We start from the raw sequence: 27,686 nt of genomic DNA, 5'->3' as shown, positions 1-27,686 counted from the left end.
AACGGGGGTAAGTCACTGAGGTAGTTATACAGCTCCACAGTGGCAAAGCCCCGGGGGTGGATGAGATCCGCCCATAAATGCTGAAGGCTCTGGGTTTTGAGGGACTGTCATGGTTGACACGTCTCATCAACATTGCGTGGAAGTTGGAAACAGTACCGAAGGAGTGGCAGACCGGGGTGGTGGTTCCTCTTTTTAAAAAGGGGGATCAGAGGGTGTGTGCCAATTACAGAGGCATCACATTACTCAGCCTCCCAGGGAAAGTTTACTCTAAGGCGCTGGAAAGGAGGGTCCAGCCGATTGTCGAACCTCAGATTGAAGAGGAACAATGTGGTTTTCGTTCTGGTCGTGGAACGACGGACCAGCTTTTCACTCTCGCAAGGATCCTGGAGGGGGCCTGGGAGTACGCTCATCCGGTCTACATGTGCTTTGTGGATTTGGAGAAGGCGTATGACCGGGTTCCCAGGGAGATACTGCGGGAGGTGCTGCGAGAGTATGGGGTGAGTGGGTCTCTACTCAGGGCCATCCAATCTCTGTACTCTCAAAGCGAGAGCTGTGTCCGGGTCCTCTGCAGCACGTCGGACTGATTTCCGGTGAGGGTTGGCCTCCGCCAGGGCTGCGCTTTGTCACCAATCCTGTTTGTGATATTCATGGACAGGATTTCGAGGCGTAGTCGTGGGGGAGGGGGTCTGCAGTTCGGTGGGCTAAGGATTGAACCACTGCTTTTTGCAGATGATGTGGTCCTAATAGCTTCATCGGTCTGTGACCTTCAGCACTCACTGGATCGGTTCGCGGCCGAGTGTGAAGCGGCTGGGATGAGGATCAGCCCCTCCAAATCTGAGGCCATGGTTCTCAGCAGGAAACCGATGGACTGTCCACTCCAGGTAGGGAATGAAGCCTTACCCCAAGTGAAGGAGTTCAAGTATCTCGGGGTCTTGTTCTCGAGTGAGGGAACAATGGAGCGTGAGATGAGCCGGAGAATCGGAGCAGCGGGAGCGGTACTGCAGTCGCTTTACCGCACCGTTGTGACGAAAAGAGAGCTGAGCCAGAAGGCAAAGCTCTCTGTCTACAGGGCCATTTTCGTTCCTACCCTCACCTATGGTCATGAAGGATGGGTCATGACCGAAAGAACGAGATCGCGGATACAAGCGGCCGAAATGGGATTTCTCCGCAGGGTGGCTGGCATCTCCCTTAGGGGTAAGGTGAAAAGTTCAGTCATCCGGGAGAGAACCGCTGCTCCTTCGCGTTGAAAGGAGCCAGTTGAGGCGGTTCGGGCACCTAGTGAGGATGCCACCTGGGCGTCTCCCTAGGGAGGTGTTCCAGGCACGTCCAGCTGGGAAGAGACCGAGGGGTAGACCTAGGACCAGGTGGAGGGATTATATCTCTTCGCTGGCCTGGGAGCGCCTTGGAATCCCCCAGTCAGAGCTGGTTGATGTGGCCAGGGAAAGGAAAGTTTGGGGCTCTCTGCTGGAGCTGTTACCTCCGCGACCCTGACGGAATAGCGGGAGAAGATGGATGGATGGATGGATGGATGGATGGATGGATGGATGGTAACTTGGGTTGGGAACCTCAAGGTCACCTGTTCAAGTCCCCGACAGACCAAGTGCTAGTGATGTGTCCCTGAGCAAGGCACCGAGCTCTACACTACTCCCCGGGCACTGTACATATATGCAGAATGTAAATTTCGCCTCTGTGGGAACATTACGGGTTTCTTCTTAATGATGTGTGCTGACTGACCTGGTGTGGGTGCAGAGAGCCAGTCTATGTGTAGAGCCTTGTCTCTGGCCTGGGAGAGAGACAGGTACCGACGGTCCTGAGAACACACAGAGAAGCGGACAGACATTATTTTTATATTACACATTTAATTACAAGTAAACTCAATACAGGTCAATATTAAATGCATGTGCAAACACATTTCCACTGAGCTGTACAAAAGGATTGATCTCATTATTATCAGCTCCTTTATAAGACTTGGAGAGAAGGAATACCAAAGGATGTGAATGTGTGACCCAGACAGTAAAGAAGGATTGGCTACACAGCTGTGGTCAAACACTTATCTTCAGTTCTCTGGAACACTTCAGTCAAAGCAGTTTGGACGTTTTAATTATTTCCGCAACTGCGCTTTTTACGTGACATGATGATTGGGAATTGTACTTACAAAAGCAAAACTCACTTTTGCAAATATAATTGAGTCTTATTGGCCAAAAAGACACATCAGTGACACTACAGTATAAACACTGGTTGCATAAAAGGGATAGTTCTAACTTCAGCAACTGCCCCCATATCCCTGACAGTGATCGTGATAGTCCTTAGTTGGTTGTGTTACTGCACGCATTACAGTGAGCCACAAGCATCACAACTGGACGGTCCTAATGGCTCATTGGAGATCTGAGGAGTGCTGAATAGATTTAAGTCATGAATGTCATGGGGGGCCACCTTAAATGACCCCAGTGCCATTGGGTATGTCATGAGAATATCAATTAAAAAGTCAGCTGTGTGCAAGCAAAGCTAAAATAAACAATATTTTTCAATCACTGTTGGCGAGTGAAGAGTGAAAGACAAAAACAAGGTCGAGGGAGAAAGAGTTTTACAGAGTGTTTGATGATCTGAACATATGGTTTACATTTGTTGGATCTTCCATTACTTTAAGTAGTCCCTGTTGGGTTGTCTGATGCCTTTGTGATGACCCTTCTATATATTCCAAACTATCACACAATTCGCCTTTCTCTAAGCCACACCGTAGAATGCAGACTGGCCAATCACAGCGGAGCCAACAACGGACTCCGACAAAGCTCCGACACTTTCATGACAGCGCTCTATTGACTGTGTCTCAGATTTTCGTACTTTTAACAGTGCCGTTTGTGGACTATACGAAAGATATGGTTAAACGTTGCGGCTGGGGCACATGTAAGACTGATAGTTGTTACCCAGAGAGGTTGGGTGTGTTCTAATGTAAGACTTTTGTCTTTAACCCTACAGTTAAGTTAAACTATTCGGTATTCTGTGATTTCAATCTATACATTTGGTTGTTGTATTGGCAGAAGATGGGTCGCCTTGCCACAAAGATTGCTGTCACGGGCTGTGGTGTTACTTTGAAACCTCTGGGTTTATGCCACTGTTGTGGTAAGCTTGTGGAGGACTGTAGTTCTAGGCCTACAGACATGTTGGCGTTTTGTGTCTTACAGAGGTCCAGGGTACGGATAAGCCCGATGATGTGGGCGCAGAACCCTGCGGAGCTAACGAACGATCACCTCGTTAATTACAGCTAGCCTGCTAACGTTGCCTATTATGGTTATGATACGCTAGCATATAAGGCTATACAATGTTATACGTGCTTTGTGCTTTTGCTTTATAATAACGACGATAGTAGTGAATATAGACCTACCCAGCTTTACAGCAACAGTGTTGCTCGTTGACATCATTTGTGTCAGCCTCCGTCTGGATCATCAGCTGATGTGGCAACTCACTTTTTGATTGTGATCTATATCCTTCTGCCTCTATTTTGATCGCATTATGCTCATTTTTTGTTACCTTGATGTCCTGTATGTAACCCTCAAAGGCATACTGTAAACCTCTCTGTCTACTTCGGTCAGAAACAACATTTGCTGCTTTGTAAAAGCCGGACAGCAGTTCAGCTGGAAGAGCTGTCAAAAACGCCATGTTGAAAGTATGTTTGTCAGACTTAGCAACAATAACCAAGGGGGGCGGGGCTTAGCGAAAGGTCAATTGAAGATTAAGAAAAAAGGAGAGATTTTCTGACTGTCAATTCCACACAGAGGCTTTCAGAAGTGTGTGTGTCTCAGTGCTTGGATGTAGTGAAGGTTCAAGCTACTAGCTGCAATGCTGGCCTCAAAGACGGTTTGCTGTGTGGGTCATTGGACTTAGAGGTATAAAATCTGCTCCAGCGTGTGTGTGTGTGTGTGTGTGTGTGTGTGTGTGTGTGTGTGTGTGTGTGTGTGTGTGTGTGTGTGTGTGTGTGTGTGTGTGTGTGTGTGTGTGTGTGTGTGTGTGTGTGTGTGTGTGTGTGTGTGTGTGTGTGTTCCTACTACCCATTCTCACCTTCAGGGAGTCGTAGTGCTCCTGTCTGATATCCTCGTACTCCTCCTTCAGCTCCTCAAAGTACTCCTCCCTCATGGCCTCGTCCAGGAGCTGGGAGCACTGAGGGACAGGAGGAAACACACTTATGTTTTATATTCATTTGGACTGGAGACACTTGAGCAAAGCTGTGGCCATATCAACTTATATTAACTCTTTTAGCATCAAATGCAATTAGAGACTATCGTCATACAAATCTGCTTTAAATTCAATCCATGTGCAAACAAAATACTCCTAATGGGATATTTACAGCTCATTTATATTGGTTGGTTTCTACAGGCCATAGGGTAGGTTTGAATAAAGTAAGGTTACCACCACCACGCTCCGGGATGCGTCTAGAACGTGGACAGCAGGGGAAGTGTATCGAGGGGCGATCTTTACTGCAGTGTGTGTCCTATCAAACACAAAACACACACATTACACATTTTGCCATGACAGCATTACAAAAGGGAGGAACTACCTTACAATACCGTATTACTGTTCAATAAATGGATCAATTATATGTAGTAGAGATGATAATGTATAACATGTATGATGTGTTTTCTGCAGACAGCTGCGTCATCATCCTCATGATGTGGCAAAGAGATGCTGCATTGAGTTTTGGTCACATAGTGAGAACCAGTAAAAAAATTCCCCTTTGTAGAACTGCTTTAATGTGATTTTATTTTTTGTCTTACTTTATTTGTAATGTATTCTTAAGCTTAATATGATTATTGTTCATATGAATATTTATTAAACGCTTAAACTAGCCTAATTATTTGTTTTTGTGAATTCAATTAGATTTAAAACATGTCAATTTAGTAAATTCACAAGTTAATTTAAGTCTCTTTTGGCTGTCAATAAATATGCGCTGTGAGGCAGGATATGACATGCGTATTTATATCAGTGGTTCCCAACTGCTGTTCCATCATGTTCTGCCATCCCTGCCTGTGTTGAGGGCTGGGGTGCTTCTTTATTTATTGTCACTCCATCTTGTAATGTTTTGGCGAGAGGACAAAAAGCTGATCTGCACGCCGTAAACAATGGCGGCTGACGTAAGTCATGAGAATTTAAGCAGTCCGTATGTGGCTATATTCAATTTAATATTTCTAAATCTGAGCAATATATACGCTTTATTAGTTTATCAACTCCATTGTACAAGTAATAAACTAAAGTTTATACGAAGTGAAGTTTATTAAATGAGAAAAATATGTGGAACACCTTATCGAGGTGGAGAGGTTTGTGTGCCACGATGAACCTGGGGGCTGTGTTGTCTGGAACCTTGTGTTCCTGGTAGGGTCTCCCATGGCAAATTGGTCTCAGGTAAGGGGCCAGACTAAGATTGGTTCAAAAGACCTCATGAAAAACACACATGAAAGCGAGGATACCCGGCCCGGAGGAAGCCCGGGGTCCCCTTCTGGAGCCAGGCCTAGAAGGAGGACTCGTCGGCGAGCGTCTGGTGGCCGGGCTTGCCGCAGAGAATCGGCAGGGCACAGCCCGAAAAAGCAACGTGGGCAACACCCCCGCTTCCCCGTCCCGCGGGCCCACCACCTACGGGAAACAGCGATGGGGTCGGGTGCACTGCCAGAAGGGTGGCAGTGAAAGCAGAGGGTCTCGACGGACCAGACTCAGGCGACAGAAGTTGGCTTTGGGGACGTGGAATGTCACCTCTCTGTGGGGGAAGGAGCCGGAGCTTGTGCGGGAGGTGGAGCGTTACCAGTTGGATCTGATGGGGCTCACCTCTACGCACAGCGTCGGCTCTGGAACCTTACTTCTGGATAAGGGTTGGACTCTATTCTTCTCCGGAATTGCCCAAGGTGTGAGGCGCCGAGCGGGTGTGGGGATACTCACAAGCCCCCGGTTGAGTGCCGCTTTGTTGGAGTTTACCCCAGTGGACGAGAGGGTCGCCTCCCTACGCCTGCGGGTTATGGGGGGGAAAACTCTGACTGTTGTGTGTGCTTATGCACCAAACAGTAGTTCAGAGTATTCTGCCTTCTTGGAGACCCTGACAGAAGTCCTGTGTGGGGCTCCTGAAGGGGAAACCTTAGTCTTGCTGGGAGACTTCAACGCACACGTGGGCAGTGATGGAGACACTTGGAGGGGTGTGATTGGGCAGAAGGTCCATGATCGATTTTGTTATCATATCATCGGACCTGAGGCCACATGTTTTGGACACTCGGGTGAAGAGAGGGGCGGAGTTGTTGACTGATCACCATCTGGTGGTGAGTTGGGTTGAGTGGCAGGGGAAGCCTCTGGACAGACATGGTAAGCCCAAACGGGTACTGCGGGTGAACGGGAACGTCTGGAGGAATCCCAAGTCCAGGAGGCCTTCAACTCACACCTCCGGCGGAGCTTTTCAGGCATCCCTGTGGCGGCTGGGGACATTGAACCAGAGTGGGTGGTGTTCAAAGCCTCCATTGCCGAATCTGCAGCGGGGAGCTGTCATCTCAAGGTGTTAGGTGCCCCAAGGGGCAGTAACCTTCGAACATCCTGGTAGACACCGGTGGTCAGGGAAGCCCTCCGACTGAAGAAGGAGGCCTTTCGGGATATGTTATCCCTGGGTACTCCTGACGCAGTTGCAAGGTATCGACAGGTCCGAAGGGCAGCAGCCTCAGCAGTGGCTGAGGCAAAGCAGCGGGTGTGGGAGAAGTTCGGAGAAGCCATGGAGAAGGGCTTACGTCATTACATACGTCATTACCAAAACGTTAGTGATTGGTTAAGGGAACTCCAATGATTTTAAACATCAGACAAGTTTCCACCCATTACAGTAATCCAAATCCAATGACGCTGTTCCAGACTGTATGCCGGAGAGAATCGAAGTCAAACAGGCTGGTATTACCAGGCTACGTTGATGTGGCCAGGGAAAGGAAAGTTTGGGGCTCTCTGCTGGAGCTGTTACCTGACGGAAAAGCGGGAGAAGATAGATGGATGGATGGATGGATGGATGGATGGATGGATAAAAATAGTCTACGGCACACCTGGACAGTGCTCACGGCACACCGGTTGGGAACCACTGGTCTACATAATGAGACACCGATGTTAGGTGGGAAAGCGGTTCAGTATTTTGACCGCGATCTTTTTGTCGTATTGGATTATACAAAGTTCTCCTCTGGTTACTTTGAATAAAGGAAGATTATGTAGATTTTTTATGTTATTATGTAATGCAACGTTACAATGATCTCTGCATTTGTTTGGAAACAAATTGAAGCGAGTCAGAACCCACAGCCCCGACAAAGTGTGTGTGTGTGTGTGTGTGTGTGTGTGTGCGTGTGCGTGTGTGTGTCTGTGTGTCTGTGTGTTACTTTGATGTGGTGGCTCCTCCAATCAGCAGGGGTGTGGTCATCCCCAGTCTCTCCATCTCTTTGGCTACATAGATCATCTCATCCAGGGACGGGGTGATGAGACCAGACAGACCGATGATATCTGCAGAACAAAGTCAGCAGACCCCGCATTACTGCTGCTGCTGAAGACACGGTATCTGGGTTCATTACATCATCAGAGGTAACTGTATCTACTGTCGCCCTGTTGCTTATCTTAAGTATGCTCAAAGAACTGCATAATAATGTTTTTTAGGTATGTTTTTCAAAATGACAAGTAATCGGCTTTTACTTGCACTTGTGGAGTTCAGATCACTTGGCTAGGTAATGCTAACGTTGTAGCTGCTCCTTAAACACCTGAAATAACTCAATATAGTCATAAACAATAATAATGTTATAACCTTAATCGCCTTTCACATAGCCTTAAAATAAGAGACATTTCCAAGTATGATACTAAGTAATCAACTAATTGATGAATTGGATGAATTACTTTTGATTTTATTTAAATGAATCCACAGCTTCTAACACTGACGATATGTAAACTAAGATGTATTCACCTGCTTTCTGTTTGACGGCCTCTCTGAGGATCTGATCACAGGGGACCATCACACCCATGTCGATCACTCTAAAAGAGAAGAGATGTTTTAATACACACAAGCTTCACTCTTTTCAGGACACTACACTGATAAAGAGGAGAACTGGTTAATGCTCTGGACTGCAGGTATGGGTCCAGCATCAAGGGCTCTGCTGTTAACCAGAAACAGCAACAGTACTATTAATGATCACAGCACTTCTAAATCTGCTTCTGATTGATGCCAAAGACAAATATAGTATTTTCAATAAAATACATAAGCTCAGAGTAGAACTAAAGTCGAAACTCTTTCTGAGTTATACCTGAAGTTGTTGCAACCCAGCACCACACCCACGATGTTCTTTCCAATATCATGGACGTCTCCCTTCACCGTGGCCAGAACTATGGTGCCCTGATAGGGATCCTGCAGAGGAGGAGAGGAATTCAAGCGTCAGGGAACAGGAGGAATCTGTGAGTTTAAAGCTTTTACAGTGCATGTCATTTTGCTGACACTTTTATCCAGAGCCACACTTCAATACTGTAGACATGCCTACGGGACCAATTTGGGGTCTCTTACCCAAAGACACAAACACCTCATTATCGCATTAATCATAGATGATTCAAATATGATATTACAAGTAAAATGAAAAGCAATATTGGGTTGACCTATTATTCAGACTGATGCAGGATGAAAGGACTCTGATCAAGGGAACACATCATGACCTGGGTGTCACTTGTACTTTTAATGTTATAAAGGATTGGACTTTAAATGGTTAGCATTTTTAGACACATGCTTTTACTGTTCTTGTGGCATTACATGTGGGTCTGCTGAGAAAATCATTTTGATCTTTGTGATAACATCTTAGGAGTAGCAGAACTCACCACTTCCTCCGTTGAGCCTGACAGAGCCATCATCTCCTCCCTCTCCTTCTCCATGAAGGGAATCAGATGGCCCACCGCCCTCTTCATGACCCGGGCAGACTTGATCACCTGAAACATATGACGACCTGATGTTTATCAAACTGATGTAAAACAGTGGTGAACATACAAACATTGATGAAAATGGGATATGTCTTGTACATTTTGCTTAAGCAAGATGGCGCCGAGGATGGCTGCCGTGTCTCGAGCTCCTCACCAACTCCACATCTTAGTGTTTTTATGTTGATATTGTAAACATTCTTCTCTCTTTTTGCACTATTTTATTTATGTTATTTGCACCATGTATGTGGAGTTGTTGGAGGAGCACGCGACATAAGATTTTCATTGCCAACATATACGCTGTATCTGCTGTGCATATGACCAATAAAACCTTGAAACCTTGAAACCTTGAAACATTTACATTCTGTTTAAAATCAGAACCCTCTTGCTCTGGGCAATAGTGCTAACCGCTGCGCCCCTATGTTGGAAACAAAAAAAATCTATACTTATTGTCTGCTACATTAGAACAGCTGTGTTCCAGTACTTAGCTATATCACTCCTTCTTTTCCCCTTCAACAGAAACCTTGTATAACCACATTATAACACTCAGTCAACTGTATATATATACTGTATGTATTTTCTTTCTCTAATTCTTTCTATTTTAGAATTGTTTATCTCAACTTTTTAATTTCTAATTATGTGCAACGTCTTGTTTTCTTTTATGCTGCTGCAATAAAAAAATTCCCAGATGGGATTAATAAAGTACTTCTTTTCTTACCTTAATAACGCACTCCTTTATGATGCAGTTGCCATGGATGGAATTACAAAAGTCCAGCAAAATGCTTTACAAACTGTATCTTAAATACTGTCATCTCAACAAAACATCTCTCTATAGTCAGGCACTGTCCAACACTATCAATGGCGAGAGAACTTTCTGTCTTTACTATGGAAGAAGAAAGAGCATCCCTCATACTCCCTGCTGTCATTATTTTAGGTTTTGATAACATTATAACTTCTCCTTAACTCAGTTACTTTACAAACACTATCAACCATCAACAAGAAGACGTTCACAGAAAAAGAGTTCCTCTTACCTGTGGAAGGAACATCTTCCCAGCTCCAAACAGATCCCCCACCACCTTCATGCCGTTCATCAGGGGCCCTTCGATTATGTGCAGGGGTCGGGTGTAGCGGTCCACCTGAAGCCGACACTCCTCCACATCCTCCACCACATGCTTGTCTATTCCCTTTATGCAGCAACACAGCCAGAGCATGACAGAGGGAATGAAAACAGGGAATTGAGATTGTGTGAATCATATAAAAGGGGAAATCATGATTAGTTTCAGGTTCAGGTTATTTATTTGTACCCGTAGATAGATTTGGTTTGTAGATAAAAAGACAAGGGATCCATCCAGACACACTCTAAAAACAAATACAGACGACACATCCCTAATAAAAGTACACCCTGCTCTGTCAAATATCATTTAAAAACATTAAAAAAGAAAAACACTAGTACAAATGCACATTCAAAATTCATAAATAAGTAAATAAATAGGCATCTGTGTGAAGCTCCTACGATTTGTTTATTTGTGCAATAGCTCCCGAAGGAAGACGCTTAAATTCTGAGGGCAGAGGGTGGGAGTCATCGTCTAACTCCCACCCTCAAATATGGTTTTGATATTGGTTATAAATATATATAATTTTTCAACCCTAATTTCACTTGGTGTTTAATTGAAAAACTAAACCCAACGTGAAATTAGGGTTGAAAAAGTCTTTATTTTTAGCATGTAAGCCCATTGTAAGACTTCATTGTTGGCTGCAAACCCAGATCTATCATTTTAAGCTAAGAAAGAGATTATTCTGAGGTCATTACATTGGAAATAAGTCTTTAATGCTGCACGATGCCTAACATGTTTTGCTTTTTATGTTAAAATAATGTGATAAATCCTTCCTTTGTCCACACAGGTAAAATAAAAAGGTGATATTTACTGACACTGGCCTCTCAACTTTACTGTAAAACGCATCCATGTCTGCATCTTTTTTTTAGAGAATATTTACAGACTTGGCTGACATGAATCTAAGTCTGATCAGTGTAGGTGATAAACAATTGTCAAGCATAATCTTGCGCAATGATTAGTTGTGTTACCTTGATGAGGGCATACTCCAGCCTCTCCTCCGCACTTCCTTCCCTCCATTCATCCGTCTGAAAAACCTTCTTGGCTCCTTTCACGTTGTTCTGTGAGCAAGAGAAGAAGAGGAACAACTGCTAACCAAAGCAACAACACACAGGTGTATGACCTGTCTGCATGTGTGTCTGCATGTGTGTTTACCTGAGCGTAGGTCAGCAGTTTCTCCGTAGCCTCAGCATCTTTGTTCCAGATGAGGTTCTCACACAGTAACAGCAGCTCTTTATCTATGTCATCATACACCGGCAAGTTCCCAGCATTCACTATGCCCATATCCATACCGTCCTGACGCGGGACAGAGCACACAGTGTTACGAGTAAGCAGGATGTGGATAAACATAATTAGGGCTGGTTCAGGCTCCCTTGAACTGGACCATAGTTATGCTGTTGTAGGCTTAGACTGTAAAGAGACTTTCGGCATTCATCTTTTCTTCTCCTACTTTATCTATATGCTCTCATGCATCATAAATGCATGTTGCTCACTCAGCATCCAGCACCTTATTCCCAGAGTTTTGGTCTCTGTCACTTTGCTGGGCTGCAATTTTATTTGTATGTTTTGTATTAGTCAATTTAGTGAACATGTTAAAGAAATGTATTATTATTATTATTATTATTATTATTATTATTATTATTATTATTATTATCATCGCAAGAGGCTAAATAAAGGCTATACAAGGTATACAAATAAATACTCAAGTAGTTTTTCTTCATGTTCAGGCTAGAGGAGCTTCCTGAAGTTGGGCCAAAACAGCTTTAAAGAACTCTCATTTAACCTTCAGTTCAAACAATTCAAAAAACCCATTCATTGTTAACACTTGTAAGGGATGCTGGTTATATCTGCCTAATTATAAAAGCCCTGCTGTCCTAATTTAAAACAAAAGAGGTCATATTATTTATGGTATTCTCATCCAAACAAAATAACTTTTCCTGTAAAACATTGTTGTAAATATTCAGGATAAAGCGCAGACCCTACTAATAGTGTCCCTGGAGCTGCACTGACAGCGGGTGGATGGTTGTGCTCAGTGCTAACCTTGATAGCCTGGTAGAGAAACGCTCCGTGCATGGCTTCTCTGATGGCCTCCATCCCTCTGAAGGAGAAAGATAGGTTGGACAGACCTCCACTCACCCTGGCTCTTGGTAATGTCTCCTACACACACACACACACACACACACACACACACACACACACACACACACACACACACACACACACACACACACACACACACACACACACACACACACACACACACACACACACACACACACACACACACACACACACACACACACACACACACACACACACACACACACACACACACACACACACACACACACACACACACACACACACACACACACACACACACACACACACACACACACACACACACACACACACACACACACACACACACACACACACACACACACACACACACACACACACACACACACACACACACACACACACACACACACACACACACACACTAGTTTTCAAGTCTGTTGGGGATGTTATGGCCCAGTGAGTAAAGTGCTGTTTCAGAAATAAACAGTATTTGTGTTCGTTCAGTATGCAATAACTACAGATAAACTCAGCATGAAAAAACTAGAAGGTTTAAGGAACTCAACAATAACCGCCCGAGAGATACATTGAAAAATAATTCCAATACAAATATACAAATATTTTCATTATATCTGGGTAGTGCATAAAGCATGCTAGGAGCACTTCTTGGGTTTTAATGAATTCAGTCAGGTACAGTAGTGATAGCTTCCCCCCAGTCTGTGTGAAGCTCCAAACAACCCCCTGTATCAGAAATGTGATTAATGACTGAAATTTGATTCAGAAAAGGTTGCTAATCAGAGAAGTCGATGATCGGTTGAATACAAGTTTAATTTTTTATTGACTGACAGGTGCATACCTTGATCATTTTGGTGGCTCTGATGAAGTAGATGGCGTAGTCGTTGTGTTCCTCCATGCCTGTGCCGATAGTAAGAATGTTGGGGTCAAAGATGATGTCGTTGGGGTTGAATCCCACTTTGCTGACCAGCAGATTGTAGGCCCGAGTGCAGATCTCCACCTTCCGCTCTGCGTCTGTGGCCTAGAGAGGGGAGCATGCGTGTCCGCACATAAGTGTGTTTTTGTGTGCATGTGTGTGTCTAACTCCTTACCTGTCCCTCCTCGTCAAAGGCCATGACGACCACAGCAGCTCCGTAGCGCTTCACAGTGGCAGCTCTGTGTAAGAACTCCTCCTCTCCCTCCTTCAGGCTGATGCTGTTCACTATGCACTTCCCCTGACAGCATTTCAGCCCGGCCTCGATCACCGAGAAGTTAGAGGAGTCGATGCACAGAGGAACCTGGCAGGAGGAAGACAAAGCACAGCGGTGAAAGAAAGATCGGCTAATTGTTTTTTGTTTAATATATACTGAGCAGATTAGCAGAAGGGAACATTTTAATTAGAACTCGCAGTTAAATGCCTTCTTCAGCTAGTCATATGTCTCTGAATGTTAACACTTCATCATTTTATACAATGAATTATTTGTGTGGAAATAATGTGCATGTAAATGATGTATATATGGCCAAAAGCACTTGTTGTGAGGTCACATTGACCTTCTGACCATCTCATCCTTGAGTCAAAGTGGTGACTGTGTAATGCAATCTCCTTCAAGGGTCCTTTAGATATTAAGTGAATGATGGGGATGTGAGGTCACAGTCAAATGGACAGTTTGACCACCACATTTTAATTATTCCATCTTTGAGCCAAATGTGAAGAAATCCCCTCAGATATCATGCTGACAAGGACACAGTGACATTTAACCACCCAAATCTAATCAGTTAGTCGATGAGTAAAAGTACACACACACACACACACACACACACACACACACACACACACACACACACACACACACACACACACACACACACACACACACACACACACACACACACACACACACACACACACACACACACACACACACACACACACACACCTGGAGGCAATCAGAAATAGACAATTCCATGAATGCAACTCTTGCACCAACATCTTTATGATAATAAGGTCACACGTAGCAGATGTTATGTTTACCATGACAACCATCTGACTTGTCAGGATGCTAGAATTAGTTAATTAAGTAACACAGATAAACAAATAGCTGCTGAGAATGTCGTTAGCGTGCTGGTATTTGATCAAAAACAGAATTATGGAAGTCATTTTCACCTAATAATGGCAATAATTCATTCTGAAGGGTGAGTGTATGAAATGTTTAAATGTTGTGACAATCCATGCAATAGTTGCTGAGGTATTTCAGTGTTGGACCAACCGAAATTGTTATCCCTAGAGATAGAGAAGCTCGAAATAACCTCTCCTACAATAACACTTGATGAGCTTGGCCGTCATTTCTGTGTCCCGACATACTTAATAAAGTTAAATGGCAAACCATATGGATTATTTATGAGTATACTTCCACTGCCTTTCAGCTCCCTACCCGTGCGATGTCTGGCTCAGAACCTATCAAGTTACAGAACCGGGTCATAGCTGTCTGGCCCTCCAGCATCCCCTCGTCCATGTTTATATCCAGGACCTGGGCCCCCATCTCCACCTGTGCTTTAGCAATGCTGAGAGCCTCCTGGACAACAAGCAGAGAGACACACACCAAACAAACATTTATATTCAGTTATAGATCTGATTTTATGAAAGATTACAAATTAAATCGTAACAATTACAACAAAGAAAAATGATAATTAAAGTTATTTGCAGGAGGGGATGACTTGGCCCTCGCCGTACTTCTGAGCAACACATATGGGCACCATTTCTATGTTCTAGAATGGTCACAGATTATGATTTGCATGTCACTAGACTTAAATATCTGAGCCCTTAGAAACACACAAAACTTTGCAGCCATATTGTTTAAAAACTCATAACTGAAGCACACCATTCAGACTTTCTGTTTGTCACAAAACTTTAAAAGTAGAGATATACAGTGTTTGGGATGAGGCCTAGGGGCTCATGAGAATCAAAGCAACTTTATCCCACCATGACATGTGTGCCACTTAAGCCCAGTCACTGCAGTCATTTTCGAAAGTCCTTACAGCTGTGCCAATTTTAGTTTGTTTTGAATCACCCTATACTGCCCAAAAACACGTTCAAAGAGCAGCAACATACTACAGTCTTAACACAAACAACACGTTTCCTCTGCTTCCAAAGCCCACTGTTGGGTCCCCCAATATACTTTTACCCAGAGTGTGTCTCACCTCGTAGTTTCCTGACATGATCAGCTTTGCAAACTTGCGGGACCCCGCCACATTGCAGCGCTCACCGATGTTAACAAAGTTTGTGTAAGGGCCGATCCTGAACGGCTCCAAACCTGAGAAGGAGAAAATATTTGATCACATTAAGCCTTGTTTTGGTCAAACAGGGATGAGTATCATTTGCTGTTGGCGCTGTGCAGGTGGCAGCAGCTCCCTGTGTATATTGATTTTTTCTCTTTTTATACTACTTTTATTCTCTTATTTAGCTTTTTTCTTTCGAGTATTTTTGAGATGTTTCTATTTTAGAATTGTTTGTTTCTATTTTTAATTTCTAATTATGTACAATGCCTTGTTTTGCTTTATGCTGCTGCAACGCAAACAATTCCCAGTTTGGGATTAATAAATACCTCTTATCTTATGTTATGAGTAGAGGACAGGGTGGTGTCCCGGGAACACTCCAATAATAGCAGTGGATGTGTTAAACATGCACAAACAAAGTTCCATTATGAATGAAAAATACATTTGACTTGTGAAGAGCTTTTATAAATCCAAAACACAATAATTATTATAACTGTAATATTACGCTTTAACGTGAAAGTCTTTTTGAAAATGAGATTAACCTGACACATATCAGGGACTGCCTTTACGCAAAACTTTTACAGATGGTAACAGGAGGGTCAATACCTGACAGCAGCATGTAGTCCTGATAGATATCAGCAGCAGGGACTCTGGGCGGACAGTGTTTGACTGCTTCTGATATGGCCCTGTATGAAAAAGAAAAAGGGGATGGAGAAATATTTTTAAATATTTAAAAAAACGGCCATGATTTATTTATTTTAAGAAAAGAGAAAGGACCTAATGACCTGATGTGTCCTGGTGTGGTCCCACAGCAGCCTCCCACAATATTCACCAGTCCATCCATAGCAAACTCCTGCAGACACAGATATAATAAATATGAATATTCAGTCAGCGGCAGGAATGAGTCAGCAATATTCAGATAGACCTTCTTAGAACATAGTATTATATCAACTGTTTTTACCAGGATGGTTGTTAGACTACTGTCTGTTTTTGAGAGAGAACTGTTATTAAAAAAAATGTAATAGCACAAATATGTATGCACACACACAAACCTGAGAATATTGATATCAAACTATTATTATTACGTAATGAAATCTGACTTCATTAACAGGTTCATGATAAATACGTTTCTGCAAGAAGTGTGACACTATAGCAAGTTATCAAGCAGCCAATCAGCAATCCAAGTAATAATGAGATCATTCACCTGAAGGACGCATGTACAGGCCAAAATGAGGAGTTTTTGTTAACATTTTGTAAATAATATTCTTGAAGCAAATATTACTGTAAAGTTGTGATACATGGATCATAAACAGATCAATGTGTTGTATACTGTATATCTTAACATCAAACACCAGTCCTTTAAATAAATGATAGAATAGAACCTTCAAATTGGAGGATGTTACTTCTGGGGTTTCATCATAATCTCCAAATGTGTTGGGAAGACCTGACAGAAACACAGAGGGCAGAGTCCATGGCATCATTACATCATCATTACATTTAGCAACATGCTGGATCATTTACAGTACAACACTAATACTAAACTAACCTGAATTTAAAAACTCTCCAAAATTATGAAACTCCTGTAATTGCTGTGTCTGCAGTTTGATGGTAGTGCATCTTTTTTATTAAATTGAAAGTGTATAAAAATATTCTATCTCACTCAATTAAAATATAAAATGTTCAATTTTATTCATAATTTTCAATCATTTATCTTTACATTTGTTAACATCTGTAGCATATTGAGGTCAGTGCACATTTACATGAAGTCTGGAGTGTGAATGAATTGTTTCTAGACTTCCAGAGAATAATTTTTCAGTTTAACAAAGAATCATTACATTTATTTCTCTATTACCATTTTTTTGTTTGATGAAATATTTATAAGAAATATATAAAATCATGTCTTAGAATTTTTGAGTTGCAACTTTTGGATTTAAGACGTTTATAGTAAAACCATAAAGTCCAGGCCCAGACAGCGCTGAAGACGTGCTTCTGTTCAGAATGAGGGTTACCTGCGTTGGGATAACAGATGATAAAAGCTGAGGTGCTTTTCCCGATGGCTTCAATAAATGGCCTCATCTCTGTGGCCCCCAAGGCACAGTTCAGACCGATGCTGCAACACAGAGAGACAGAACCAGTGATAGACCAGATATCAGACTCATACTGCAGCCCAGAGGCGAGGAGGTATCAGAATCAGTATCAGAAATACTTTATTCATCCCAAACTGGGAATTGTTTTAGTTACAGCAGCAAAATACAATATAATAAAAATAAGAAATATGTTACGTCACTGTTAATATAAAGTGTGTGTAGTTAGTTAGCTCACCATAGAGGGTTAACGTGGGACACACTCACTACAAAAGCTTCTCCTGTCTGACCGGAAAGAGTTCGGCCACTGCGGTCAACGATGGTCCCTGAGATCTGTGTGAGGAGATTTAATTAATTATAGATAAACTAATACCCCGAGAATGCTTGGTTAGCGTCAATTTGTTTAAGACATATGGCTAAATTGTGATCAATTGTAAGTAAGAGAACATATTTTTAATATAATATATATAAAAACAAGTCTCATGTGCAAACCCTAGGCCCAAACTGAGGACATCACACTTACAAATATAGGTTTCCTTTCATAGCTCTTTTCAAACAGCAGGTCGATGGCAAACAAGGCAGCCTGTACATGGAAACATACAGAGGTGAACAAATACGTACAATATCAGGTTGCATTAATCTGGTATCATAAACTTTGAGTCAGATTTGTAACATATTTATGGAAATCCTCTTTTCAAATTGGCTGGCAGGTTTCCATTAAGACATTTGCACTGGCTTCCAATCAAATTTAGAAATAATTTTAAGGCGCTTAATGGTTTTGCCCCACTTTACCTGGAAGAACTCTAACAACCATATACATCCTCCCGGTCACTGAGGTCTGTTGACAACCCCCTCCTTGTAGTCCCGAGGTCGAGGTTAAAGCAGCGGGGAGACAGGGCCATGGCTGTTGCAGCTCCCCGGCTGTGGAACGATCTGCCCCCCCTGATCAGACTTGCTCCCACTTTGCCTGTTTTTAAATCTCGTTTGAAGACGTACTTGTTCTCTCGTGCTTTTGCAGACCATGTATAACAAGTGTCGGTGTATGTCTTTTAAATTGTGTTTTACAAATGTTTTTACATCGTAGTTTGCAGTCGGTGGCCATGTTTCTGTCTCGGTTTCGTTTATTTGTATTTATGCTTCTTTTTATGTATTTATTGATGTACAGCACTTTGGTCAACTCTGTTGTTTTTTAAATGTGCTATATAAATAAAGTTGGATTGGATTGGATTACATGCAGCCTCAAAGTGTTAACAGTAAAGCAGAGTTTATCAGTATTATAAGCATATATTACACTCGTCTTTATTCTGTATAATGTTTCTAAAACATGTCAAATATTGAGTAAACATTTTTATTTTATTTTGTTGCACTATAAATTAACTGAAAGAACATCAAGGTACTGAAGCCTTCTAATATTTCATAATTCTAATAACTGACAAACACTCCGGGTGAGATGTCAAAATAGCAGCATCTACATTATAGATCTAAACGTATTTAACGCCAGATTCTTACTGGACTATCTCATACCAAACGGTGATACATGTAGCTGAGGCAGGACAGCAGTATCCAATTAAAGCTCCTGGTTGGATATCACTGGCTAGCCCTAACTATGGGAACAGTCCCACATCCCAAAATGAACCTTGGCCTGCCCTTCACCTTTATTATAATCCAATCAGAACATTTGCTTGCGGTTGCATTAGTTTCTCCACTTTGAATGCAGTTTGGAGCATGTGGTGAACTTTTAAGGGGGATTATCGCCTCACCAGGAAATGTTGTCCTCCCTGTATTCAGGCATGTGACCTTACATTTAGCTTTCCCTGTCTAGCTGTTTCCTTTTATTACAATATGAGTTTTGATCAACTCATATTTTGGTAATCCAGGCGGTTAGCCCTAAACAAGTGGCTTAATCCAACCGGGGATGATGATGTGTCATATGGTTTCTTCACATTTTTGCAAAAAATGCTCACTTCAGGCAGGGCATCAGTAACGGCCATATTTTAACATCATAACAGAATCTCCTGTGGTGGGCACATTACTACCAGTGCACAGTTTTACCATCATATCGCCCAACAATAACGATCCATTAATTGTAAAAGGTAATACGCTTTAGTTAACATTTTTAGACCCATCAGATAAGACCTACCTTGGCGTTGGCTGTATCAAAGATGGTTTCCACCAGAATGATGTCTGCTCCCCCGTCCAACAAACCTCTGACCTGCTCCGTGTAGGCTTTCACCAGCTCATCAAACGCTGGGGAGGACACACACACAGTCAACATGTTTACATACTGTACATCACATTGCTTTATTATTCATGTGCATGTGAAAGTCATCCAGCGGGCCTTTCTTAAAGATTTCTCTTGTAAATGAGTCGAGGAAAAGGTTTTTCTCTTTGCATAAAGCAGTAGAAAAGGTGTAGCATGACATGTTATTTGACTTACTCAGCGTTTTCATGTCATGACCCGTCCTATCTGTCAGTAAGCCAGCATGAACAACAATAACCGAACTGCTGTGGCCACTTGACTGGTTGAAGTCTAGTTGAGTTTATTTCTCTTTCTTTCCGCGCTAAACATTACTTTTTAATACCTATAAACCCCTTGACTTTTCCCATGTCCAACAATTTGCCCCCAGAAAACATAGTCCCAAAAAGAGCTTAAAGCAGCAGATGTGCACCTGATCTGTCAAAGCTTAACAACACCATGCTGAAAACCTCTGAACAGGTTACTCTACTCTGAAATGCATTTTGTAACATTATTTTTCCTTTAATGTTTCATTTTTGTAAAGCATTTTAAATTGCTTTGTGTTGAAAGGTGCTACTGTATATAAATAAACTTGACTTTTTTAATATATCTTAACATTTTGAATCAATATTTAGACTGATGAATTAGTAGTTTAGGGTACTTACTGTTAGGTGTTTTTTAGCTTGTACATGTTTCTGTATAATACATGTGCTCTCTCCAGTTCTAGACATGTTATTAATATACACTGCCGGCCAAAAAAAAATGTCACAAGCCTGTGGGGGCAGTGCTATGATCTGGGGCTGCTGCAGTTGGTCTGGTCTAGGTTCAGCAACGTTATGGGCCCAAAGAATGAGGTCAGCTGACTACCTGAATATATGAATGACCAGGTTATTCCATCAATGGATTCTTTATTCCCTGATGGCACGGGCATGTTCCAAGATAGCAATGCCAGGATCCATCGGGCTCAAATTGTGAAAGAGTGGTTCAGGGAGCATGAGACATCATTTTCACACATGGATTGGCCACCACAGAGTCCAGACCTGAACCTGATTGAGAATCTTTGGGATGTGCTGGAGAAGACTTTGCGCAGTGGTCCAAATCTCCCGTCATCAATTCAAGATCAAAAGAAAATGTATGCAACTCTGGACAGAAATAAATGTTGTGACGTTGCAGAAGCTTGTGGAAACGATGCCACAGCGAATGCATGCCGTAATCAAAGCTGAAGGCGATCCAATGACATATTATTGGCCGGGCAGTGTATATTATAAATAGCAGAGGTGGGAGGAGTACTCAAATGTGGTACTTGAGCTAAAGACGAAAATACTCAGATCTTCTTGAGTAAAAGTAGAAGTACTCAGATCTTGTACTTGAGTTAAAGTAGAAGTACTCAGATCTTGTACTTGAGTAAAAGTAGAAGTACTCAGATCTTGTACTTGAGTAAAAGTAGAAGTACTCAGATCGTGTACTTGAGTTAAAGTAGAAGTACTCAGATCTTGTACTTGAGTAAAGTAGAAGTACTCAGATCTTGTTCTTGAGTAAAAGTAGAAGTACTCAGATCTTGTACTTGAGTAAAGTAGAAGTACTCAGATCTTGTTCTTGAGTAAAGTAGAAGTACTCAGATCTTGTACTTGAGTTAAAGTAGAAGTACTCAGATCTTGTACTTGAGTAAAGTAGAAGTACTCAGATCTTGTACTTGAGTAAAAGTAGAAGTACTCAGGTCTTGTACTTGAGTAAAGTAGAAGTACCAGAGTGTAGGAATACTCTGTCACAGTAAAAGTATTCTAAATGTTCCTCCAGTGAAAGTAGAAAGTACTCTCATCTAAATGTACTTAAAGTAGCGACAGTAAAAGTAGTCATTGTTTGATTGGTCCATTTCAGAATAATATCTCTGATATGTTTTATAATGATTGATCATTAAAGTGTTCTCAGAGCTGGTAAAGGTGCAGCTAGTTTGAATGACTTTGTATACTGCAGGGTAGCTGCTGGATTTACTCCAGGTGAACTACAGTCTGATTTAAGGGTTAACCTCATTTCTTTATGTAATTAATCCAGATCTGTAAAGAAACTAAAGGTACTACGTAAATGTAGTGGAGTAAACACATGATTTATGTCTGAATTATATTGGAGTAGAAGTAAAAAAGTAGCCAAAAATGGAAATACTCAAGTCAAGTACATAGCTTATCGAGGTGTCCCATTCCACATATCTTTATTATGTCTCGTGATTGTACTTTTTATAATTTGTGAATAAAATGAATTTAACTTTCCAGTGTCCAAAAATGCAATGTTCAAACAGAAAGGGAACAGGAAGTCATCTTACTGATGTTCCTGAAGTCCGGTCTGTCCACAGACGGCGAAACAGACAGGGTCCTATTTGTGGGCCCCACAGCCCCCGCCACATAGCGCTTAGAACCTGATGACACAAATAGATTAGAATTAATGATACACACATAATGAAGTCGCAGAGAGCCAGGGAGTGTGTGCTTATCTGCTGATAGTGATGTGCTGCAGGAATTAAAAACAGTCAGCTGACCTGTTTGTTTGGTGACATCATCAGCGGCCCTCCTCGCCAGCTCTGCGGACGCTCTGTTGAGACGATAAGCCTGCACACACAAAAACACAACATGTCACTTTAAAGTAAGAAAGGAGCTGGCAACTACTGACTTCGTAATGGTTGCATGGAACCTGAAGTAGCCTGTCTGATGAGTGGGGCAGTACATATAAACATCCTAAATCACATGAAACTACACACACAGGGAATACAGATCCAGAGATTCTATGAAGACAACTGGAGGCGGATGCAATACCTGCCAAAATGTCAGAAGATAAGTATGAAAAAATTATGATTTATGATCTTTAACAAACTAGAAGGGCACTCAGAGATGCACACAAACTGAACTCAAATGATCAGTTAATAGGTCTAAAATAAATCAAGCCAATGCACCATTTCAGGAGAACAGTTTTGCAATTCAACATTCTTTTTGGAATTCAAGCCACAACAATGTTTGAGGTACGAGGTTTGCTTAGACGAGCGGGCTGTTTTTATGCCAGGTCGGCTGAGGGCAGGGAGGATGTTGCAGTCTCTAGTGGAGATAAGAGCAAGGTCAAAGAACTCGGTGTAATAGCTGCATGTGAAAATGGGGGTCAGTGCTTGAGTTGTGCCATTGTCAGAGTCACACTTCATACCAAGAGTTCCAGTCCGTAGTCTGCTTGCGCCACAGAGGTGCTACTGAATGTGTTGGTCTCGATGATGTCAGCACCAGCCAGCAGGTAGTCCTGTAAACACAGAGCTTTGGATTTACCAAAGGATGAGAATAATAGGATAAAACACACCAATTCACGTTGGGACAATTACAGCACATGTCCTTTTTGGCCAGCCTTTGTATAAATAATAATCCAATTAGGTGGCCTGACAACAAAAAATGTGCCCCACTCAGCCGGAGTCCTCAGCAGGCAGACAGAGAGACACAAAGGGGGCAGAGTACTGTAAAGCAGAGTGCTGAGTCAGCATATTTTCACATATCACTCTGTGTTTTATGCTTTTCTTTCCATCAAACTAAAGTTGGTTACTGTTGGAAGAGTGGAAAGGCTAGCCTAAAGTATTTAGGTAAATATGGTTCTTTTCTGTCCGGTCTGAAGTGTGTTTAAGGTTTCTATTTGTCTGTTTAATAAGGAAATAGGTTGTAAAAATATGTCCTTTCTTGACAGTTTGTGAGTTTCTATTATTAATTTAATAGACAAATGAGTTTAACAGCATATAATAAACGATAAAAAACAACAGTTAACTCAAATTTAGCTAATTCCCTTCAATTGTTTAAAGGTTAATTAAAAACCTATCTTTTTAGGGTGGCTTTGAATGTGGGTTAACTTTCAATTCTCACTGGTATCATTGTTCATGTTTTACTGTATTTTTTCAGTTTTGCTTTTATTTTACATTTTTAATTTTCTCTTTAAAATGTTATTATTTGACCCTATTTTAATTTATTTTCAGCTTCACTTCAAGGGACTTTCATCAGGATCACTGCTGATGTTTTAGATTGCTCTCTATTTTCTTCTTGTAGTAATTTGGGCTGCTTTGTGCATGAAAGGTGCTATACAAATAAAGTGTATTATTATTTAATCTGGATTTATTTTGTATATTTCATTCCATTTAAATATTTCTCTGGATTTTAGATTAAAAAAATATGTTCTTTTTATAATAGTTCCTTGTATGTGTAAAAGTATTTGGCAATAAAACAATTTCTGAGTCTGATTCTTTGTTGTGAAAAATGCGATGGTGATTTCTTTTTTTCTATAGCTAGCATTAACATGTATTTTGTTAACAATTAAATTGTGTTTTTATAAAGCCAAAAATATTTCTTGATGGTACTTTGCTGTCATAAGATAACTGTGAAAACGCCAGATCAAAGTGAAATGAACTGCCTGACTGATATCCCTCAGGGTTAGTGCTGAAGTTTTGTTCCCTGGATTGTTACCTTGTGTATCGTGTAAATGATTTCTGGCTGCGTGAGACTGAGAAGGTCGTTATTGCCCCTCAGAGAAAGAGGGTGCTCTTTAAACTCCTCTCCCCTGAAATGTTCCTCTTCAAGTTTATGCTGCTGGATCATGGTTCCCATACCACCGTCCAAGACCATGACCCTTTGCTGCAGCACTGCTCGCAGCTCGGACTCCAATGGACAGCTGCATCCTGGGAAAATAAATGGAACCTATGTTTATCAAGGATTTTACAAATAGACAACAGGACTTTAAATGAAGGAAAATAGGCTGAGTAATATGATTAAAGAACATAAAACCTTCTCCTGATGTTTTTTTTTTTTAATGAGTGTGCATCATTTCTGACATTGGATGATTCCTACTGGGCACTGATTTCACTAAATTACATTAGAAATCACTTAATAAGTCATCATGAAGTTTCTTGATCAGAAAGAAACATTAAAAAAAACATGTTGATGAATTATCTCTACTAACAGAGTCAGCGTTTGTGTGTAATGAGTTCTAGGGACCTTTGATAGATGCTACAAGCTATAAGAGAAAAGTGATATTTCAGTGCTTATAAGTTATCTGCTAATAAATCTGTGACTGTGGGCAATGACAATAAAATGGAAACTAATATAATCTAATCAGGCTAACAATGCTAGATTGATTGGCCCATCTGATTGATTAGTTGGGCTATAACTTTAATACACAGCTCTAAAACTACTGGTTGCACTTGGAATACACACAGCAGTCCTGCCACTGTGTAATGGCTGAGCCAGTTTAGATTGCACTGACTGACATTATCAATCACATACAAAATAAGACCAAAATCATGTTGCATATAAAACAAAAACAATGTTAGTTGCAGTCCTCTACAATATCCTTCCCATATTAAATGAAGATATGAACATAGCAATAAACTATAGACTTCCAGATGTTGCTCCTGTCATATAGCACTTCAACTCCACCCCCAATCCCCCCAAACAACCCCTCCAGCTAGTTGCCATATTACTATTCAGAATAACACAATTGCAATGTATGCAATAACCTGCTCTGTTAAATTGTAGTGGTTAGTAATGACTCATTACGTGTACTAAAATCGCTGACTCTACAGAAACCAACATCCGGCTGCATGTCACTTAGTTACGGTTAGCTCGTTAAACTTCACACATACACACACGTGGGGTTATAAGTGGGCAGCAGACACACAGTTAGCACTGTAGGCTAAAGGCTAACTGTTAACACCGGGTAAGCTAACAGAGGTATATTTACCCGCTTCGGAAGAGAACTTTATGACATTAGTCGGGGCCATCTTGCAAAGAGGCAGACGGGTGAAAAGTCCTATAGTCCTTCTGAAAAGAGAGTCTAATATTGTAAGTTCAGTCTTTCAGAACCAAGCCATCGGCTCTTATTTTCCCGGAAACTCAGCGGCTTGACTTGAGGCCGTCTGAGGTGGTAACATTTACACTTCCGCCATAAGACCTTCACAATAAAAGCGTGAACACACTTATTTACGCTAACAATACCTCTGAACATTACATTTCATGTCATTTGATCGTTTAGCTAATGCTATTTATAGGTTCAAAGTTTTTAGAGATACATATATTTATAAATATACCTTTTAAAAAAAATATATGTGTATGTATGTTTGTGTGTGTGTGTGTATATATAATATATATATATATATATATATATATATATATAGCGTTAAGCAGAAACTAAATAAAAAAAATATGTGTATGTTTGTGTGTGTATATATATATATATATATATGAGAAAAAAAAATCCAGGAAATCACATTGTAGGATTTTTAAAGAATTTATTTCAAATTATTGTGGAAAATAAGTATTTGGTCAATAACAAAAGTTCATCTCAATACTTTGTTATATACCCTTTGTTGGCAGTGACAGAGGTCAAACGTTATCTGTAAGTCTTCACAAGGTTTTCACACACTGTTGCTGGTATTTTGGCCCATTCCTCCATGCAGATCTCCTCTAAAGCAGTGATGTTTTGGGGCTGTCGCTGGGCAACACGGACTTTCAACTCCCTCCAAAGATTTTCTATGGGGTTGAGATCTGGAGACTGGCTAGGCCACTCCAGGACCTTGAAATGCTTCTTACGAAGCCACTCCTTCGTTGCCCTGGCGGTGTGTTTGGGATCACTGTCATGCTGAAAGACCCAGCCACGCTTCATCTTCAGTGCCCTTGCTGATGGAAGGAGGTTTTCACTCAAAATCTCACGATACATGGCCCCATTCATTCTTTCCTTTACACGGATCAGTCGTCCTGGTCCCTTTGCAGAAGAACAGCCCCAAAGCATGATGTTTCCACCCCCATGCTTCACAGTAGGTATGGTGTTCTTTGGATGCAACTCTGCATTCTTTCTCCTCCAAACACGACGAGTTGAGTTTTTACCAAAAAGTTCTATTTTGGTTTCATCTGACCATATGACATTCTCCCAATCCTCTTCTGGATCATCCAAATGCCCTCTAGCAAACTTCAGATGGGCCTGGACATGTACTGGCTTAAGCAGGGGGACACGTCTGGAACTGCAGGATTTAAGTCCCTGGCGGCGTAGTGCGTTACTGATGGTAGCCTCTGTTACTTTGGTCCCAGCTCTCTGCAGGTCATTCACTAGCTCCCCCCGTGTGGTTCTGGGATTTTTGCTCACCGTTCTTGTGATCATTTTGACCCCACGGGGTGAGATCTTGCGTGGAGCCCCAGATCGAGGGAGATTAGCAGTGGTCTTGTATGTCTTCCATTTTCTAATAATTGCTCCCACAGTTGATTTCTTCACACCAAGCTGCTTACCTATTGCAGATTCAGTTTTCCCAGCCTGGTGCAGGTCTACAATTTTGTCTCTGGTCTCCTTTGACAGCTCTTTGGTCTTGGCCATAGTGGAGTTTGGAGTATGACTGTTTGAGGTTGTGGACAGGTGTCTTTTATACTGATAACGAGTTCAAAAAGGTGCCATTAATACAGGTAACGAGTGGAGGACAGAGGAGCCTCTTAAAGAAGAAGTTACAGGTCTGTGAGAGCCAGAAATCTTGCTTGTTTGTAGGTGACCAAATACTTATTTTACCAGGAATTTACCAATTAATTCATTAAAAATCAGACAATGTGATTTCCTGGATTTTTTTTTCTCATTCTGTCTCTCATAGTTGAGGTATACCTATGATAAAAATTACAGGCCTCTCTCATCTTTTTAAATGGGAGAACTTGCACAATTGGTGGCTGACTAAATACTTTTTTGCCCCACTGTATATATATATATATATATACACACACAATCTATCTTGTCAATACTTCCAACGCAAAAGTTTTATTTGTTCAACTCAGTGAAACTGAAATTCATTTAGCTGAGGCTGACTAAGTGCATGTTGTCCCCTCTGTCTTTCCATTTCTAGTCCATCAGATTCATGTATTTGTATGCCATCTATATAGATAAAAAACAATATAAATAAATATATGTATTGTTTTTGTAGTTATTCATTTG

General features: G+C 41.5%; 1 protein-coding gene across 2 annotated transcripts in view; it reads right to left on the bottom strand.

Annotated features, from left to right (window-relative positions):
• mtr (5-methyltetrahydrofolate-homocysteine methyltransferase) overlaps positions 1–25,654 on the bottom strand; it is a 33,671-nt gene extending 8,017 nt beyond the window's left edge. For both annotated transcript variants that reach the window (XM_063894133.1, XM_063894134.1), the window contains exons 1-27: positions 25,464–25,654; positions 24,191–24,402; positions 22,902–22,991; positions 22,249–22,318; positions 22,036–22,128; positions 19,623–19,729; positions 18,006–18,065; positions 17,721–17,815; positions 17,408–17,508; positions 16,781–16,842; positions 16,184–16,251; positions 16,005–16,084; positions 15,324–15,436; positions 14,558–14,698; positions 13,238–13,423; positions 12,988–13,167; positions 12,090–12,206; positions 11,205–11,345; positions 11,021–11,110; positions 9,969–10,121; positions 8,842–8,949; positions 8,283–8,383; positions 7,946–8,013; positions 7,374–7,494; positions 4,405–4,486; positions 4,057–4,155; positions 1,735–1,810 (exon numbers count right to left, since the gene is read on the bottom strand). In XM_063894133.1, the coding sequence (XP_063750203.1) occupies positions 1,735–1,810; positions 4,057–4,155; positions 4,405–4,486; positions 7,374–7,494; positions 7,946–8,013; positions 8,283–8,383; positions 8,842–8,949; positions 9,969–10,121; positions 11,021–11,110; positions 11,205–11,345; positions 12,090–12,206; positions 12,988–13,167; positions 13,238–13,423; positions 14,558–14,698; positions 15,324–15,436; positions 16,005–16,084; positions 16,184–16,251; positions 16,781–16,842; positions 17,408–17,508; positions 17,721–17,815; positions 18,006–18,065; positions 19,623–19,729; positions 22,036–22,128; positions 22,249–22,318; positions 22,902–22,991; positions 24,191–24,402; positions 25,464–25,503 (2,854 nt within the window). In that variant the 5' untranslated portion in view covers positions 25,504–25,654. The remainder of the gene's footprint in view (positions 1–1,734; positions 1,811–4,056; positions 4,156–4,404; positions 4,487–7,373; positions 7,495–7,945; positions 8,014–8,282; positions 8,384–8,841; positions 8,950–9,968; positions 10,122–11,020; positions 11,111–11,204; positions 11,346–12,089; positions 12,207–12,987; positions 13,168–13,237; positions 13,424–14,557; positions 14,699–15,323; positions 15,437–16,004; positions 16,085–16,183; positions 16,252–16,780; positions 16,843–17,407; positions 17,509–17,720; positions 17,816–18,005; positions 18,066–19,622; positions 19,730–22,035; positions 22,129–22,248; positions 22,319–22,901; positions 22,992–24,190; positions 24,403–25,463) is intronic.
• Between the last annotated feature and the right edge of the window lie 2,032 nt (positions 25,655–27,686).

The sequence above is a fragment of the Eleginops maclovinus genome, chromosome 10, assembly GCF_036324505.1.
Source record: "Eleginops maclovinus isolate JMC-PN-2008 ecotype Puerto Natales chromosome 10, JC_Emac_rtc_rv5, whole genome shotgun sequence".
NCBI classification, from domain to species: domain Eukaryota; kingdom Metazoa; phylum Chordata; class Actinopteri; order Perciformes; family Eleginopidae; genus Eleginops; species Eleginops maclovinus.
The sequence above is the reverse complement of the archived record's forward strand: the minus strand, read 5'-3'. Positions and strand labels throughout refer to the sequence as shown.